The following is a 17,815-nucleotide window of genomic DNA, read 5'->3' as shown; positions in this document are numbered from 1 at the left end:
ATAGACACATGAAAAGGTGCTTAATCTTTAGTTATCAGTGAAACGCAAATTTAACACACAATGAGATGCCACTATACAGCAACTAGAATAGCTACCATAAAAAAGACTGAAGATACCAAATGCTGGCAAGGATGAGGAACTGGAACCCTCATACACTGCTAGTGGGAATGTAAAATGGTACAGCCACTTTGGAAAACAGTTTGGCAGTTTCTTTCAAAGTTAAAAATACATCCAGCAATTCTACTCCTAGGTATTTATCCAAGAGAAAAGAAAACATATGCCTACAAAAAGCCTGTACACAAATGTTCATAGCAACATTATTCCTAACAGCCCAAACTGGAGACAGCCTAAATAAACAACTGATGAATAAACCAAATATGGCATATCCATACAATAAAACATTACTAAGCAATAAAAGACGAGGTTATATACATTTAAACTACTAAAACATGAGGTTATGTACATTTACATGAAATTTCTGGAAAGTCAAAACTATAGAGACAAAAAGCAAGATCAGTGGTTGACTGCGGGTGAGAACAGAGGCTAGCAATAAACAGGCACCAGGGAACTTTTTGCAATGACGGAAGTCTTCTAAAACTAGATTGTACTGACGGTTCCTAAACTGTGGACACTGAATAAAGTTAATTAACTGTACATGTAAAACGATGAATTTTATGGCATATAAATTGCACTTCAATACAGCTGTTAAAAAATCAATAGCTTGGTGGCACATGCTTGTAATCCCAGCTACTTGGGAGGCTGAGGCAGGAGAATTGCTTGAACCGGGGAGGCAGAGGTTGCAGTGAGCCAAGATCGCGCCATTGCACTCCAGCCTGGGCAACGAGTGAAACTTATTGCCCATCTCAAAAAAAAAAAAAAAAAAAAAACAAAAACACACACACACACAAAGAAAATCAATAGCTTAAAAAATTATTAACTTGGCCAGGTGCGGTGGCTCAAGCCTGTAATCCCAGCACTTTGCGAGGCCGAGGCGGGTGGATCATGAGGTCAGGAGATCGAGACCATCCTGGCTAACACGATGAAACCCCATCTCTACTAAAAATACAAAAAAATTAGCCGGGCGTGGTGGCGGGCACCTGTGGTCCCAGCTACTCAGGAGGCTGAGGCAGGAGAATGGTGTGAACCCGGGAGGTGGAGCTTGCAGTGAGCTGAGATCGTGCCACTGCACTCCAGCCTGGGTGACAGAGCAAGACTCCGTCTCAAAAAAAAAAAAAAAAAAAAATTATTAACTCACACCAAGAACAAAATTACTGACATTGTTATAAAGTTTAAGAAGATATTATTTAGATGACATTTAAGAGTGGTATGTAGAAAAAAAAAGTGATGTATGGAACACACATTGTAAATCAGTATAGATAATGCCCTGGGGATAAGGAAATACAGGTTCTCTTTCTTGTCATACCATTATATATCATAATTTTACATATGTTTCTGATTTAGAAGTAGTTAGAAATTTAAGCTACCGATAGGAAACAAACACTGGTAATATGTAAACTCTCACACCCTATTATGTCATCTCTTTTAGCAGCAGAAGCAAATTTTCAAAGGCATCATTTTAAGTCCTCCATAAAATCAAACCTGCTAGAGCTAGTATAAATTTAAAAATGTTGAGTTTTAATGGTAGAATGAATATCAGAATCCACCATGTTAAAATTTACCTACCACATTGGATAAGAAAATGGAGACATAGAGGGATCAAGTAACAATAATTTTATAGGCTTTTGCCTTATTGAAAGTTTATAGTACTTAAAGTTCCATGGAATTCCGTTGTGGGAGACTTAAATAGTTTTATCTATAAAGTTCAAATGCAATTTCACAGGATATCATAAGCAAACCAAGAATATTCAAATAAAATAGATATGGTGGTTGGTAATTTAGGAAAAAATTAAGAAGTACAGAATAGATAAAATTATTAGTAACTCTGATTTATGAAGCTGATTTTATTAAGAGTCTCAAAAGAAAAAGGTTAAAATGTTCACTTCCCTTTTACTTAAAAAATAGTATTCTATAGTCTGTATTTAATATAACATACACTTAAAAACAATACAAATATTTGACTCTTAGATTGCTAAATAATTTAGGGATTTGGTCTTTGTAAAATACATATTCAACTATGCTATTGGATCTTCTCACTTAAAGAGAATGAGTTACTGAAACTTATCTCTGAACAAGAGCAGCTCCTCTGATGGATAAAAATACTGCAAGACAACACCCTGTGTATATAAAACAGTAATGGTGATTCTTCCTTCACTGATTATGTACACAGAGCTGTACAGAAAAATTATCTCACATTTTTGAACATGTAGTATTCAGTCTCCTAGAGATATCAAGTAAAAGAAGAATAGCACCACAGAAATCATAATTTTGGTTCAGGACATATATGCAACAATGTGCATAACTGTGCACACTTTTTATTTTATTTTATTTTCTTAGACAGGGTCTCACTCTGTCACCCAGGCTGGAGTGCAGTGGCACAATCTTGGCTCACTGCAGCCTCCGCCTCTTGGGTTCAAGCGATTCTCATGCCTCAGCTTCCTGAGGGGCTGGGATTACAGATGCACACCATCACATCCAGCTAATTTTTGTATTTTTAGTAGAAGCAGGGTTCACCATCTTGGCCAGGCTGGTCTCAAACTCCTGACCTCAAGTGATCCACCCACCTCGGCCTCCCAAAGTGCTGGGATTACAGGCATGAGCCATGGTGCCCGGCCAATTGTGCATACCTTTAAAAATATTTTCCAATGTACATTTGTTCTGCTTTAAACACTATTTTCATAGCCTGTAAACAAAAAATTATAAGTATTATTTGATTACTCAATTGAATATTTTAATAATTAAAATTTTAATTTTATATATGAGACTTGTACTTTCCTTCAGAAAAATATGCATTTATATTTTAAAACTAGGTAAAAATAGATAAAAATTCTAAGACTTTATATTACTATAAACATCCATATATATCTTTCAGCCTTTTTTTTTCAGAATACTTTTTAATTATTTCAACATCTTATAATGACTATGAAATTACAGTAAAAACTATCTCATTTAAGAAAAATGGATTCATGCTACGACCTAAATATATAAGAAAATAACATGACTTCCACAAAACCTGCTGTTATTAAAAAAAAAAAAACACTAAGTCACTAATATTAGTCTTGTAAATTCATACTAAAGTGAAGAATGCCAAACTTCTGAAATTTAAAAAAGTCATCAAACAGCTCTGCCGGGCTTTAATTCTCTTTCAGATTACGTCAGGAGCAGAGATGTCAGCAGATCCAGCTAAGAAGTAGATCAGACATATAAACAACTAGTGATATTTGTTATAAGCATATAAAGATATTCATTTTTTGAGTGCTTCCTCACTTCCACAGCCAGTTTTGACTTCATGTTTTCCTACTACCTACAAAAAATACACAGTGAAAACCAAAACTTCTCAAAAAAAGGTATCTGCTTAAAATGTCAATTTTTAATAAAAGCTTTAATAAAAAGGATTAAACAAAGAACTATTATGCACATTGAGTGGGGGGGTTCATAACAAACAATATCAAACAACATTGTAAAAATTACTTCTCATTACATTGACCCTTGGCAAATCATAAAGCTTTTCACTCATTAAAACAAGCGTTAACTCTAAAATTACTTGCAGAACAGAAATCTGATTTAAATTGAAACCTTTAACAAGTTAAAACACAATTTACAGATGAAGTAAAGCAACAGCATGTTCAAATAAATGAAAAATAAAACGTTCTGTATATTAAATACATTAATTTTTAAGAAACACTTATTTTGGTATCTATATTATGTGTACCTATATATGAAATCTATATTATATCAATCTACATAATACATGTAGATATATTGTCTTTATTACTTTTTCTTCACAATTTACATAAAATCATAATTTTCTGATCATGTCACAAAACAATATATTGAAATCAAGGTAGAAAAATCAACTAAATCATTTAAATATATTGAAATCAAGGTAGAAAAATTAGCTGAAACTATAAAATAATTACAGATGAAAATGCTATCTTTGTTAATGTATTTATCCAAAACATACTTTGCCAAAGTTTGGTTAACAAATGCAATACATCAAATCACTATTCATATATTTTAATAATTGAAAGTTCTTTAGTAAAAACGAAGTATTAAACCACATTTTGCCAAGACAGCAAAAGGTATGGTAGAAATTACTCCATGCCACATCTAAAATATTGCAAGCTGATTTAGATACAAAAATAACAAAGCCAGGCGCAATGGCTCACACCTGTAATCCCAGCACTTTGGGAGGCAGAGGCAGGCGGATTGCCTGAGGTCAGGAGTTGGAGACCAGCCTGGCTAACATGGTGAAACACCATCTCTACTAAAAACACAAAAATTAGCTGGGTGTGGTGGCACATGTCTGTAATCCCAGCTACTTGGGAGGCTGAGGCAGGAGAATCACTTCAACCCAGGAGGCGAAGGTTGCAGTGAGCCAAAATTGCACCACTGCACTCCAGCCTGCGCAACAGAGCGAGACTCCATCTCACAATTAGACCTCTGAAGTCTTATTAATAGGTTGTGTCTAAGAAAACACATATTCTCAAGAAAATTCACTTGAAAAGATTAAAAACACTTCTATATTTATCAGGTTTTTTAAAATGTCCCCATTCCTGGTATTCCTCATAAACAAATAGTTATGAACTCAGTATAGGCTTCTATCATGCAACCACAACATTTTCAGCAATTTATTTAAATGAAGGGTTTTAAACTGGGGTAATAGTTGGTCAAATCTGTATTTGAGAGAGAGCATGCTGGAAGTAGTGTGTATGACGGATTATGAGACAGATACATTTCAGAGATAAATGGTGGAAAATACCCAAACCAAATCATTTGCTCCTGCATACTGCTCTCACACCAGCTTAGTCCCCACACGTCACATCTGCCTTCTCCTTAAGCCCTCCTTAACCGACCTCAGTGCTGTCATCACTGTTCCCATACAGCACCAAGCCTATAATACACCATGCTGTCATAAATTAATTCTATAAGAAGTACTGCATGTGAAGTGAATTTGGATCACTTGGGTTATAGTGTTAGTTGCTTTTAAATCTTTTCACAAAGGAACGCACCCTGGAAAGGAGCTCAACGTGCAGTAAGCATGATTGATGGCAGAGGCTTTCCAAGTCTAAGCAACCAACTTTTCTTCTTTTGCCTTTTTTTTTTTTTAAAGTATTGTAGCAATGAACTTTTGTTTTTTAGATATCTGGCAAGTTTTCTACCATTTCCCTTTACACTTTTCCTAAAAAGGAGTATTTTCTGTATGTATTTGTCACTGAGAAGGACACATCGTTCAGAAAACAAAACCTTTTTTCTTTTAGAATAATTTTAACAGTCATTTTTATCCTAAGGTTTTGCCAAATTTTCAAAGCTTGTAAAAGTTTGTAAATAAAATTGAAAAGCCTTAGCTTCATTTGTAAAAACATTTTACAATAGCTGATAGTTTATCTATAGTAAAAATATTTTTCTGAGAAATCTGTTTTATCACAATTTTATGTAAAAATCTAAATTTAAAATCTCTGTTATTATAAAGTTATTAATATATGTATATTTAATTATACTATAAAGTTACTTTACTAATAAAGTACTATATCCATTACAAAGTTACAATTAATAATAAAGTAACTTTAGGTCTATGAAAGTCATTGAGGGCCAGTCATGATGACTCACACCTTTAACCCAGCATTTAGGCAGGCCAAAGCACGAGGATCACTTGAGGCCAGGAGTTTGAGACCAGCCTGGGTGACACAGCAAGACCCCACCTCTACCAAAAAAAAAAAATTAAAGAAAATTAGCCAGGCATGGTGGTACATGCCCATAGTCCCAGCTACTCAGGAGGCTGAGGCAGGAGGATGACTTGAGCCCAGGAGGTCAAGGCTGCAGTGAGCTACGATTACTGCACTCCAGCCTGGGTGACAGAGTGAGATCCTGCCCCTAAAATAAAATAAAATATAAAGTGACTGAAAGAACATGTTCTGAATACGAGTTTAGGGCTCTGGTAGATATTTTTTTTTTTTTTTGAGACAGAGTCTTGCTCTTGTTGCCCAGGCTGGAGTGCAATGGTGCAATCTTGGCTCACTGCAACCTCTGCCTCCCGGGTTCAGGCGATTCTCCTGCCTCAGCCTCCGGAATAGCTGGGATTACAGGCGCCCACCACCACACCCGGCTAATTATTTTTGTATCTGGCAGATAATTTATTCAGTGGTCATCTAGCAAGCTGAGGCAGATTGTTAGATTTTGTCCCTCTACCCATTAGTTGTCAAAATGGGTATTTCAAGTCTCAGCACTGAGTACCAAGATAATCACAAGCTACAATAACACACTCAATACTTCCTTCTCTCTCCTCTCTGTCTAATCCCTTCTTTGCAAGTACTACATGCAGTTTAAATATTAGACAATAAAATATTATAAGCTCCCTTTAAGTCTGGGTCCAGATTTTGTTTTCCTTCTTAGTGCCCACTTTCTCTAGCACATAGCATGGCATACTTTGCAGCAGTAAATACTATTTTGTTAAGCAGATGAAACAGCAAGTCCCCCCTCCAGTCATGCAGATAACCCCACAAAATAGAGAAAATCTATTTACGTATATTGCTGACCACACATATATAGCCTGGTGACACCAGAAGGATGCTCTGCCAGAGATTAATTTTTTAGATTCTTTTTTAGTGAGAGAAGTGCTAGCTAGTTATTTTACCAGACTGATGTGTAATCAGTGAAAAGCTGAGTCTCCCAGAAGAGTAAATCACCCAAAATTACCATGGTATTTGCCTAAGGAGGGTAACGTGGGGTGAAGAGCCTTGAATATCTGGGGACAGGAGGCACAATAACACACTTCGTGTTTTGAGGATTCAAAATGAGAACTGCTTTGTTCTCCTTCTGAACTAATCACATAGTATGTAGGCACAATGGAAGTGATGAGGAAACCAGGGCTGACCCAGTGTTCTTGGGCCACCTGTCACTCCTAGAAACTGTAACACAGGGAATTCAAACATGGAGCACCTGTGCCCAGGCTTGTAACTACAAGGTGGGATCAGCACCTCTGAAAAATCACTGCAGCCTGTGCTGCAGAACAGCAGCCTATGCCAATACACTCTCAACAACAGAGTAGTAAGCAACAGCAGAAGCCCTAGAGGACCAGGCTCTGGCTGTTTTTATGTCCTCTGTAGGAAAAAGGCTGATCCACTCCTCTTCACCTCCACATGAGATCAATAAACACAGAGGCTTCACAACAATTCAGGTGGCAATGGGACAGACCTAAGAAAGGATACTAAATTTCATTCCAATAAACCTACAGAGGTTCAATTGGAGAAAAAGTAAATTTTAAGAAAAAAATGGTAATATATTTGACTACACTTGAAGCCTGGGTTTTAGGAACATATGCTGGTTATATGTGGTACACATTTCTGTCTGTGCATACTTTCAGCCATTAAAACACAACAGATTCATGCTATTAACTTGGGCTAAAAATCCTTCCTTTTTTGGTACGCAAAACAACTTTTCAAGGATAAAAGTATTTTTTAAAAATAGGCTGATTTATATGCCAGATGTAAGCAACATCTTTTCTGACTGTTGGTTACTTTTTGTTGTTTCTTTGTTACTATAACCTTCTCTCATGGTAATTCAGTGTTTACAGCAACTCACAAAGGTGTCAGATTTCTCGACTATTAAAGATTGGCTGTTCTTTCTGTCTCCTCAAACATCCATTGGACTTTGTGATGTTTAGCGAGGTTTAATCAGAAAGGGGCCCTGTACCGATGGAAGCCTTTCCCCAACAATCCTTTATTTCTAGTTACACAGTAATTCTCTTCATAATAGATTACATAATTTTATACAATCAAATTACAAAATGTCATTGGGAGACAATTAGTTTAAATATGTTCTATGACAAATAATGTTATAGTTTTGATGCCAGGTGTAGGGAAAAGCAATACGTAAATGTTTAAGTGGCACACGCTTAACAGCAGCAGCAGCAGCAGCAACAAAAACACATATATAAAAGAATGCAGGGAAGCAATCGGATCAGAAATCAAAGGACATCTAATAGGACTTCCACTTCCAGACATGACAGGGTAACTCACACCAGACGTGCCTCCCGCCAAAACACAATGAACTACTCAAAAACATATGAAGCAATTGTTTTCAAGCAATGGACAGGCGACCCAGAACTACAATCCTTAAAATCTAGGGAACACAAGAGGCGAGCCCCATGTTGGACCTGAATTTCTGCCATGGGGCATATTTTGGGCCATGGCACAGGGAAATGGAACCTAAACAGAGCTCCAGTCCTGCAGAGCTGAAGAAAAATAGATCAGAGTTGGGGGCAAGTGAAGCACCTGAAAGATGCAGGACAGGGCCCCAAAGATGAAAAGGCTGTGAGGAGGTCAAGAGGGTGCTATGATTTGAATGTTTGTGTCCCCACCTCTAAATTCATATGTTGAAACCTAGTCACCAATGCAATGGTCTCAGGAGGTAGGGCCTTTGGGAGGTCCTAAGGGTGAAACCCTCATGAGTGGAATTAGTGCCCTTACAAAAGATGCCTCAGAGAGCTGCCTTGCTCCATTCCACCATATGAGAACACAGTGAAAAAGTGTCATCTATGAATCAGAAAACAAGCCCTCACCAGATCTGCTGGCACCTTGATCTTGGAACTCCCAGCCTGCAGAACTCAGCAATACATTTCTGTTGTTTATAAGCTACCCCATTTATGGTATTTGTTTACAGCAGCCTGAATGGATTAAGACAGAGGAGCATAAAAACTAACACACTGGAGAGCATAAAACAAACAGTAAGTAGAAGTCAGATCAACAGATATCTTCTAATCTTGAGATAAGGGCAAGAAAAACATTACATTAAAAAAAAAAGAAGAAGAACAAAGTTCACTGACCCGTAGAAGAATACCAAGTTATCTAATGTGTGTAACCAGAGTTCCAGAAAGAGAGGAAATGTGGAACAGAAAAATATTTGAAGAAATAATAAAAGGAAACTTGCCAATTTGGGAATAAAGAAAACCCCAAGAAGGGTAAATATAAAAAATCCTGTATCAAGACACATCATATACAAACTGCTAATACCAAAGATAAAGATAAAAGATTAAAGAGAGAAATCTTAACGCAGTCATAGAAAAAGATACAGGGTAACAATGATACAAATTATGGCTGACTTCTCATCAGAAACAATGGCGGCCAGGAAATAATGGAAGATCTTCCTTAAAGTGCTCAAAGAAAAAAGTCTTGTCAATCCAGAATTTTATTTCCAGAGAAAATATTCTTCAAAAGTGAAAATTAAATAACATTTTTGCATAAAGAAAAACTGAGATAGTTCACTGCCAGTAGAACTGCACTAAAACAAATACTAAAGGAAATACTTCAGGCTGAAGAGAAATGACAGATGGAAACTAAATCTAGAGGAAAAAATGGCCAGGTGCAGTGGCTCACACCTGTAATCTCAGTGCTTTAGGAGGCCAGGAGATTGAGATCAGCTTGGGCAACACAGCAAGACTGTGTCTCTTAAGAAAAGAAGAATAGAAAGCACAGGAAACGGTGAATATTCAGGTAAATATTTTTTAGGTTTTTTTTTTTTTTTTTTTTTTTGTGACAGAGTTTCGTTCTTGTTGCCCAGGTGGAATGCAATGGCGTGATCTCAGCTCACCACAACCTCTGCCTCCTGTGTTCAAGCGATTCTCCTGCCTCAGCCTCCTGAGCAGCTGGGATTACAGGCATGCGCCACCACGCCTGGCTAAGTTTGTATTTTTAGTAGAGACGGGGTTTCTCCATGTTAGTCAGGCTAGTCTTGAACTCCCAACCTCAGGTGATCCACCCACCTTGGCCTCCCAAAGTGCTGGGATTCCAGGCATGAGCCACCGCGCCCAACCTCAGTATTTTACAGACAACTGACTTGCAAAAATAATATTATCTAATGGAGTTTACAACATACATTGAAATAAAATATATGACACAGTAGTACAAAAGGAGGAGGGTAAAACGAAGTATACTGTTGTAAAATATGCACAATAATATAAAAATGCATGTAATTTGTATGAAATGGCACAATATTCTAAATGTAGTAAGTTAAGGGAGGATATTGTGAACCCTAGAGAAAAGCCAAAAAGCCAATGGAGGAAATAAAGCAGAACACTAAAACAAACTCAAGTAATCCAAAAATAGAAAGGAAGCAAAGAGGAACCAGAAACAAATGGTGGAAGTCAGTTGGGAAGAAGGAGGACTTAATTCCAATTTGAAAATAGAAACTCCAAAGAGATCATCACTCTCACCCTAACAACTAAAACAAGCTGAATAAAAACCCATCAGAGACTGAGGACATGGGGAAATGTAAATCAACTCCAAAGAGTGAGAAGCACATTTTCAAAGACAAGAGATCCTCGGCTGCTATCATCCCTGACTGAAATAGAGGTGGGAAAAGAAATCTGCCATAGACAAGGGTTAAAGAAAAATCAGTCTAACTTTGAAAGCTATATGTGGACATACCCATGTAGAACCCAGAGGATTCGTAGGTATAGAAAGACTGTACGATTAATAAATCCCCCTGCTCAACACAGACACACACACACTCCGTCCCACCAACCTTTACCAAAAATGAGGGCAAGAAAAGAGAGCAAGAGCTGAGATAATCTCCTCAATGTACACTAGGCTTCCAGCAAGGGAAAACCTGGAGGATAGGCAGTAACAGAAAAGCCAAGAGAAACTTCTCAGAGGCAAGACCCACCATCACAGAGTACAGGGCAATGATAGTCAACCTTTACAGGCCAAGGATGGAGCAGCAGGACTCAAAGAGCTCTCGAGGCACAGAAAGTCAGAAGCCAAACTGGAGAGCAAAGAGAATTCCTCAGCAACTGAACCTGCTGGCAGCTGGTCTTTAAAGCATGGAGATATCTCCTATAATTCAAAAAGATTTGGAATAGCCCATAAATAATGAGAAGGTGCCAAATAACATCAGTCAAGAGAGATATGCAAATTAAATGAAATTCAAAAAAATGCAATACTACTTCACACCCACTATGATGGCTAAACAAACAGACAACACCAAATGTTGACAAGAATGTGGAGTAACTGCACCTCTCATATATTGCTGAGAGAACAGTGTAAAACGGCATAACCACTTTGAAAACTAACTGGCAAATTTTAAATACTGGATATAAAATTATAAAATTATATTCAAAGGCTTTTCAATGACAACAAAGAAACACGGTAAAATGTTAAGTCTTTTAAGAGAATATAACATGTGACAAGTCTCAGCATGGACTATGGACAAGGGGTTTATTAAGCAGATATCAACTGGTGCCTACTGTGGTCAAATGGGGATAACATCACAGCCCCTCACATTTCTTTCCCACCTTTAGAATACCCTCCCACAGTATGTCTCCAAACATAATCAAGCATTTAGGGGACGTGTGCTTAGCCCCTTACAGACTTAAATCATAACATCTGAAATCACCTCATGAGATGTATAAAGTGTATCAAATAATTCATAAGACCCAGTCAAGTACTACTCATGGTGGCAAGAAATAATAAAGCCTATATACATGGCTCAGTCAAAAGTTCCTATCCAAAATGTATAACTATTAAGGTATATAATTTTACTCAAAACAAGCAAAACCAAACACAAATAGAAACAAACCTAAGAAAATAAAATCACAAGTATACGCCTCGAATTTCTTGTGTAACAGGTGAGATATAAATAAATTATATGAAAGTAGTCACAAAACATATACTCTTCACTGGTTACTAAGAAGCAGTCAATGATTAATATTAGAAGTACATCCTTAACCTCTAAGAATATATAATGGAAGGCAATGACCATATTCTACCACATCATGTTTTTATATTACAGGAAAACACAGAATAATACAACACCCAGAACAATGGTTTATCACAGAATTGTTTTTTGCGGGGGTTTGGGGACAGAGTCTCACTCCGTTGTCCAGGCTGGAGTGCAATACTGCAATCAGAGTTCACTGCAGCCCTTGATATCCTGGGCTCAAGAGATTCTCCCGCCCCAGCCTCCCAAGCAGCTAGGACTAAGGTGTGTGTCACCATGCATGGCTAATTTTTTTTTTTTTTTATTGTTGGATTTTAGTAGAGACAAAGCCTCACTATGTTGCCCTGGCTGGTCTCAAACTCCTGGCTTCAAGCGATCCTGATCCTCTTGCCTCAGCTTCCCAAAGTGGTGGGATTACAGATGTGAACCACCATGCCTGGCAGAACTGTATTTTTTGTATACTCTTTAAATGTATGTAAAAAAAAGTTCATAAATACAGCATTATATTCATGAATTTTGGTTGTATATCTTATGTAAGTTTCATATAGGAAAATGTTAGGAAAATGTAAAGTATTATCTTTACTGATACATTTTCTAGGCAATCTTCAAAAGAGTATCTCTTTTTCTGGGTATCTGAATGTACAAACTTGATGAAAGCTAGAATGATGAAACACCATTGGCCTGATGATATACAATAAAGGAAAGACCATATTCCTGTATTGTGTCAAAAATTTTTATATTAACTATAGTTAGAAAAAATAAGACATTCATTATATGAGAATAAAAAAATTATTTTTTAAAATACAGTCACTGCTGACTGGTGCCATTTTTTTCTTTTCTTTTTTTTTTTGAGGCGGGGTCTCACTCTGTCACCCAGGCTGGAGTGCAGTGGTGCAATCTCGGCTCACTGCAACCTCCGCCTCCCAGGTTCAAGCAGCTCTCCTGTTTCAGCCTCCCAAGTAGCTGAAACTATAGGCACAATGCCACCACACCCGGCTAATTTTTGTATTTTTAGCAGAGACGGGGTTTCACCATGTTAGCCAGGCTGGTCTCGAACTCCTGACCTCAGGTGATCCACCCACCTCGGCCTCCCAAAGTGCTGGGATTACAGGTGTGATCCACTGCGCCCAGCCTGACTGGTGCCATTTTTATACACAGTATTGAATCTATATATTAAGGCCAGAACATAAAGTCTAAAAATTAATCCATTAGTATGTTTTAATTTAGACATTTCTGTACTTGAAAAAACAAAGAAATACCATAGACTTTTTCATTCACGGGTTTAACATGCATAATTTTTAACATTCTCTTGTAACCCTGAAGTTCTATGACAGGTAGTAATTTGTAATTTTATTTGAGTCACATATTTCACTTAGATACACTAAAAGGCTGGTTGGTGTTCTCGAGTTGGTTTTACTCAAAAGAATAAAAATAATCTCAGACAAATTAACATCTGTATCTTTCTCTGCTCATTCTTGAATACGCAGTAACTTTCATATAATACCTGGAGCATAAGTTTTTTATTTTTTAATTATCTATCTTTTTTTAATATAGGAAACCATATATGACAGTGGAATTTGCTAACATGTGGATTCACAAAGCAAGGTCTCTGGATGCTCCTCCCAAGAAATCAAAGGGTTTAATGGTGGCTCTCAATAAAATGCAAGATTTTAGTACTGCCTATCTATAAGGCACATTCATAATTTATTTACATGTGCATCAGGCAGAACTGAAAATCCTAAGGCTCAAATTTAAATTGTTGTACTAAATTTTAGTATGATTCCTTTTAAAATCAAAGTTAACATACTAGGTCAGGCATGGTGGCTCACACCTATAATCCCAACACTTTGGGAGGCTGAGGCAGGTGGATCACTTGACATCAGGAGTTTGAGACCAGCCTAGCCAACATGGCAAAACCCTGTCTCTACTAAAAATACAAAAATTAGCCAGGCATGGCGTCACGCGCCTGTAGTCCCAGCTACTTGGGAGGCTGAGGTATGGGAATCACTTGAACCCGGGAGGCGGAGGCTGCAGTGAGCCGAGATCACGCCACTGCACTAGAGCCTGGGCAACAGAGTGAGACTCTGTTAAAAACAGAAAAAAAAAGTCAACCAGGCACAGTGGCTCATGCCTGTAATCCCAGAACTTTGGGAGGCCAAGGCAGGTGGATCACAAGGTCAGGAGATTGAAACCACCCTGGGCAACATGGTGAAACCCCATCTCTACTAAAAATACAAAAATTAGCTGGGTGTGGTGGCACGCGCCTGTAATCCCAGCTACTCAGGAGGCTGAGGCAGGAGAATCGCTTGAACCTGGGAGGCAGAGATTGCAGTGAGCTGAGATTGTGCCACTGCACTCCAGCCTGATGACAGAGCAAGACTCCATCTCAAAAAAAAAAAAAAAAAAAAGTTAATGTACATTAGTTACCTCACTGGAGAGTAAGAGAGAAAACATTGTATGCATTTGACTTTTGGATAGTAAAATGATTATATCACGCAAAGTTCACCTAAATTCTCTTATGTGAAATTCAGAACTGAAGTAACTCTTTGTACAAATATTTTGCCAGAGCAGTGATTCAAAGGGATATTGGTTGCAATGCACAACTGTAGTAATTATAGCTATATCTAAAATATAAATTCCACCTTATTACATTTGCATCACAAAAAAGACTCTTAGTAATATTTCACCCACATTCTTTAGTTTCATCTTCAAACAAATGGACAAATACTTATAAATACATCTACAGCTCATTGCCTAGACATAGAGTGAGAAATATGAATATAGATTTATAATAGACAAGAAACTATAGTGTGCTAGAGACTATGATTACCTGGAGGTAGGAATTGCAGTTGGTTATTAGCTAATCGAAGATGACGTAAAGCTCTCAGACGACCAATTTCTGGGCAAACAATTTCTAAGGCATTGTCACTAAGATCCAGACATTGGAGTTTTACAAGAGACCCAATGGCTTCAAAGAGAAAAGGAGAAGGCAAAATGAATTTGACTCAAGTATTACATCAAATCTTTAATGCAAGTATTCCAAGTTAAAATATTTTACTACTTAATTTCCTTGTCTCAGTTGCTCACAAAATAGTAAAAACACAGATCAAACAAAGTTCATGAAAGTGATAAATACTTCCAGCTCAAGATAAAATATAACTTAAAATACAGCACAAATAAAAACATTAAGACTAAAATAAATCAAGAAATGATACACAGGGCTTTTTTTATCTGACCAGAATTCTTAACTAGATTTATTAAATTTAGAACTTATTATCTACCTAATAGCAATTTATCCAACAATAGTTTACCTAACCATTATAACCATTTTAGATTTATTTAATTATAGTTCTTAACTGGACTTATTAGAAGAAAAACAGTTTTGAAGCTAAAAAATTAAAGGTGTCTTAAAAATAAAATTTGATCTATTTATAAAGCAAAGCTCAAACTACATTATCTTCTAACTAAAATTTTTAAGTTAAACATACCTTCCGGAACCACAACTATGTTATTTGAGTGCAGGTATCTAGGAAGGAAAAAGAAAAAAAACAGCTATTATCATTAAGTACTTTTGCCAGATAATCAGTTTATAAAATGCTCACTTAGAAATTTATCAAATATAAATAGGCCACAACTTTCACACCCTACTCTAATGCATCAACATACAATAATGGTTATCACAGCTAACTTATAATACTTTGAGAAAAATATTTTGTACCAGAATTGCAAATATTAAATCTATTTACTGATTTAGTTGTTATTTTAAAATAAAAGCGTACACAATGGATAAACTATAAGGTCTTTTTAACGTCATAACACAAATTACTAGTTTTTCCAGTTCATTTTATTCAGGCTTTAAAAACTATACTTACTGTGTGAAGAAAAATCAACACCTATTGTGTAAAGGAAGATGAACTTTTCGTTTCTAAAAAATAACTTCACAAAATAAAGGTATTTCTAGCTAGCATGCATATGGAGAACCAACAACAGATTAAACACTCATCATTTACAGTGTCTGTAGAAATACTCAACTGTTGAGGTACAGAATTTATTTCATGGCAAAAGAAATTTTGTAACAAGAAATCAAATGCTTCTCTTAAAAAATCTTCTTTTTCACAGAGGCTGAGAAGTCTAGGCAAGCCTAAGTAACAATTTTCCCACTACAGTGTCTTTAGCACACTCTGGTGGAGACTTCCTGCAATCAGTAACCAACTATTCAGAGCAAAACAAGTGAATGCTGGAGATCACACAACAATAATTTAAGAAAATAAATTTATATCATTGATTTAGAGACAAGAGAACAAGATTTTAGTAAACCTTATTTTCAAACCTATGGTTTTATTTATTGTACTTTAAAAATAAATCTTTATGGCCGGGCGCGGTGGCTCACGCCTGTAATCCCAGCACTTTGGGAGGCAAGGAGGGCGGATTGCCTGACCTCAGGAGTTCGCAACCAGCCTGAGCAACAAGGTGAAACCCCATCTCTACTAAAATACAAAAAAATTAGCCAGGCGTGGTGGCGTGCATCTGTAGTCCCAGCTACTTGGGAGACTGAGGCAGGAGAACTGCTTGAACCTGGGAGGCGGAGGTTGCAGTGAGCCGCGATTGTGCCACTGCACTCCAGCCTGGGCAACAGAGTGAGACTCCGTCTCAAAAACAAAAACAAACAAACAAACAAACAAAAAATTTATAAAGTACTTTTAAATAGAATTTAGAAGTTTTCTTCTGCATTCTTAAAGTCTAATATTGAATATTAAAATGTCAATAAACACAAAGTAAGACAGAAAATTGATAATTTTATGAAGATTATTTTATGTTGAATTAAATCAATTTTGTAGAAGGTTAACTAACCTGCTGGGTATAACACAATTTAAATAAGCCCACCATTTACTCTATGATACATTTCATTCCTTGCTTTCTGTATGTGAAATCAATACTCTTTAAACATTAATTTTAGGAAGGAATACCTAAATCAAAATAGAGAACTGATTTAAAAAATTTTTTTCAACAAAATACTTGCCTCAATTCAAGTTCCACCTATAAAAAAGACATTAAAATGTCCAAATCAAAATATGAACTAAAGTACCCACTATTATGATTAGAATTTTTCAAACAGACTTTAAAATATTATCTACATATAATGAAGATGCTGTATGAAATAGTACACAGTGGCTGCCCATGGATGCTGCTGAGGAAGCATCGTTAAAGTCTCTCCTCCCCCTGCCGTCAAGTCTAAGTCAGTCTCCTAAAGAGCCCGAACAGCTGAGGAAGCTCTTCATTGGAGGCCTGAGCTTTGAAACAACCGATGAGAGCCTGAGGAGTCACTCTGAGCAATGGGGAACGCTCACGGACTGTGTGGTCATGGCAGATCCCAACAGCAAGCACGCCAGGGGCTTTGGGTTTGTCACTATACCACTGCGGAGGAGGTGGATGCAGCCATGAATGCAAAGCCACACAAGGTGGACGGAAGAGTTGTGGGACTAAAGACAGCCGTCTCAAGAGAAGATTCTCAAAGACCAGGTGCCTACTTAACTGTGAAAAAGATATTTGTTGATGACATTAAAAAAGACACTGAAGAACATTACCTAAGATTATTTTGAACAGTATGGAAAAATTGAAGTGATTGAAATCATGACTGACTGAGGCAGTGACAAGAAAAGGGGCTTTGATTTTGTAACCTTTGATGACCATGACTCCGTGGATAAGACTGTCATTCAGAGATACCATAATGTGAATGGCCACAACTGTGAAGTCAGGAAAGCCCCATCAAAGCCAAGAGATGGCTAGTGCTTCATCCAGCCAAAGAGGCTGAAGTGATTCTGGAAATTTTGGTGGTGGTCGTGGAGGTGGTTTTGATGGGAATGACAACTTTGGTTGTGGAGGAAACTTCAGCAGTCATGATGGGTTTGGTGGCAGCCATGGTGATGGTAGATATGGTGGCAGTGGGGATGGCTACAATGGATTTGGTAATGATGGAAGCAAC

The 17,815-nt window shown here is 37.1% G+C and overlaps 1 protein-coding gene across 1 annotated transcript in view; it reads right to left on the bottom strand.

Moving 5' to 3' along the window:
- LRRC28 (leucine rich repeat containing 28) overlaps positions 1–17,815 on the bottom strand; it is a 137,033-nt gene that overhangs the window by 85,764 nt on the left and 33,454 nt on the right. Inside the window, 2 exon segments of the mRNA XM_019011209.3 lie at positions 14,663–14,800; positions 15,321–15,358. Of these exon segments, the coding sequence (XP_018866754.1) occupies positions 14,663–14,800; positions 15,321–15,358 (176 nt within the window).

This window comes from Gorilla gorilla, chromosome 16 (genome assembly GCF_029281585.2).
Source record: "Gorilla gorilla gorilla isolate KB3781 chromosome 16, NHGRI_mGorGor1-v2.1_pri, whole genome shotgun sequence".
In the NCBI taxonomy this organism is placed as follows: domain Eukaryota; kingdom Metazoa; phylum Chordata; class Mammalia; order Primates; family Hominidae; genus Gorilla; species Gorilla gorilla.
Note: the sequence above shows the minus strand (reverse complement) of the source record. Positions and strands in the feature narration are given on the sequence as shown.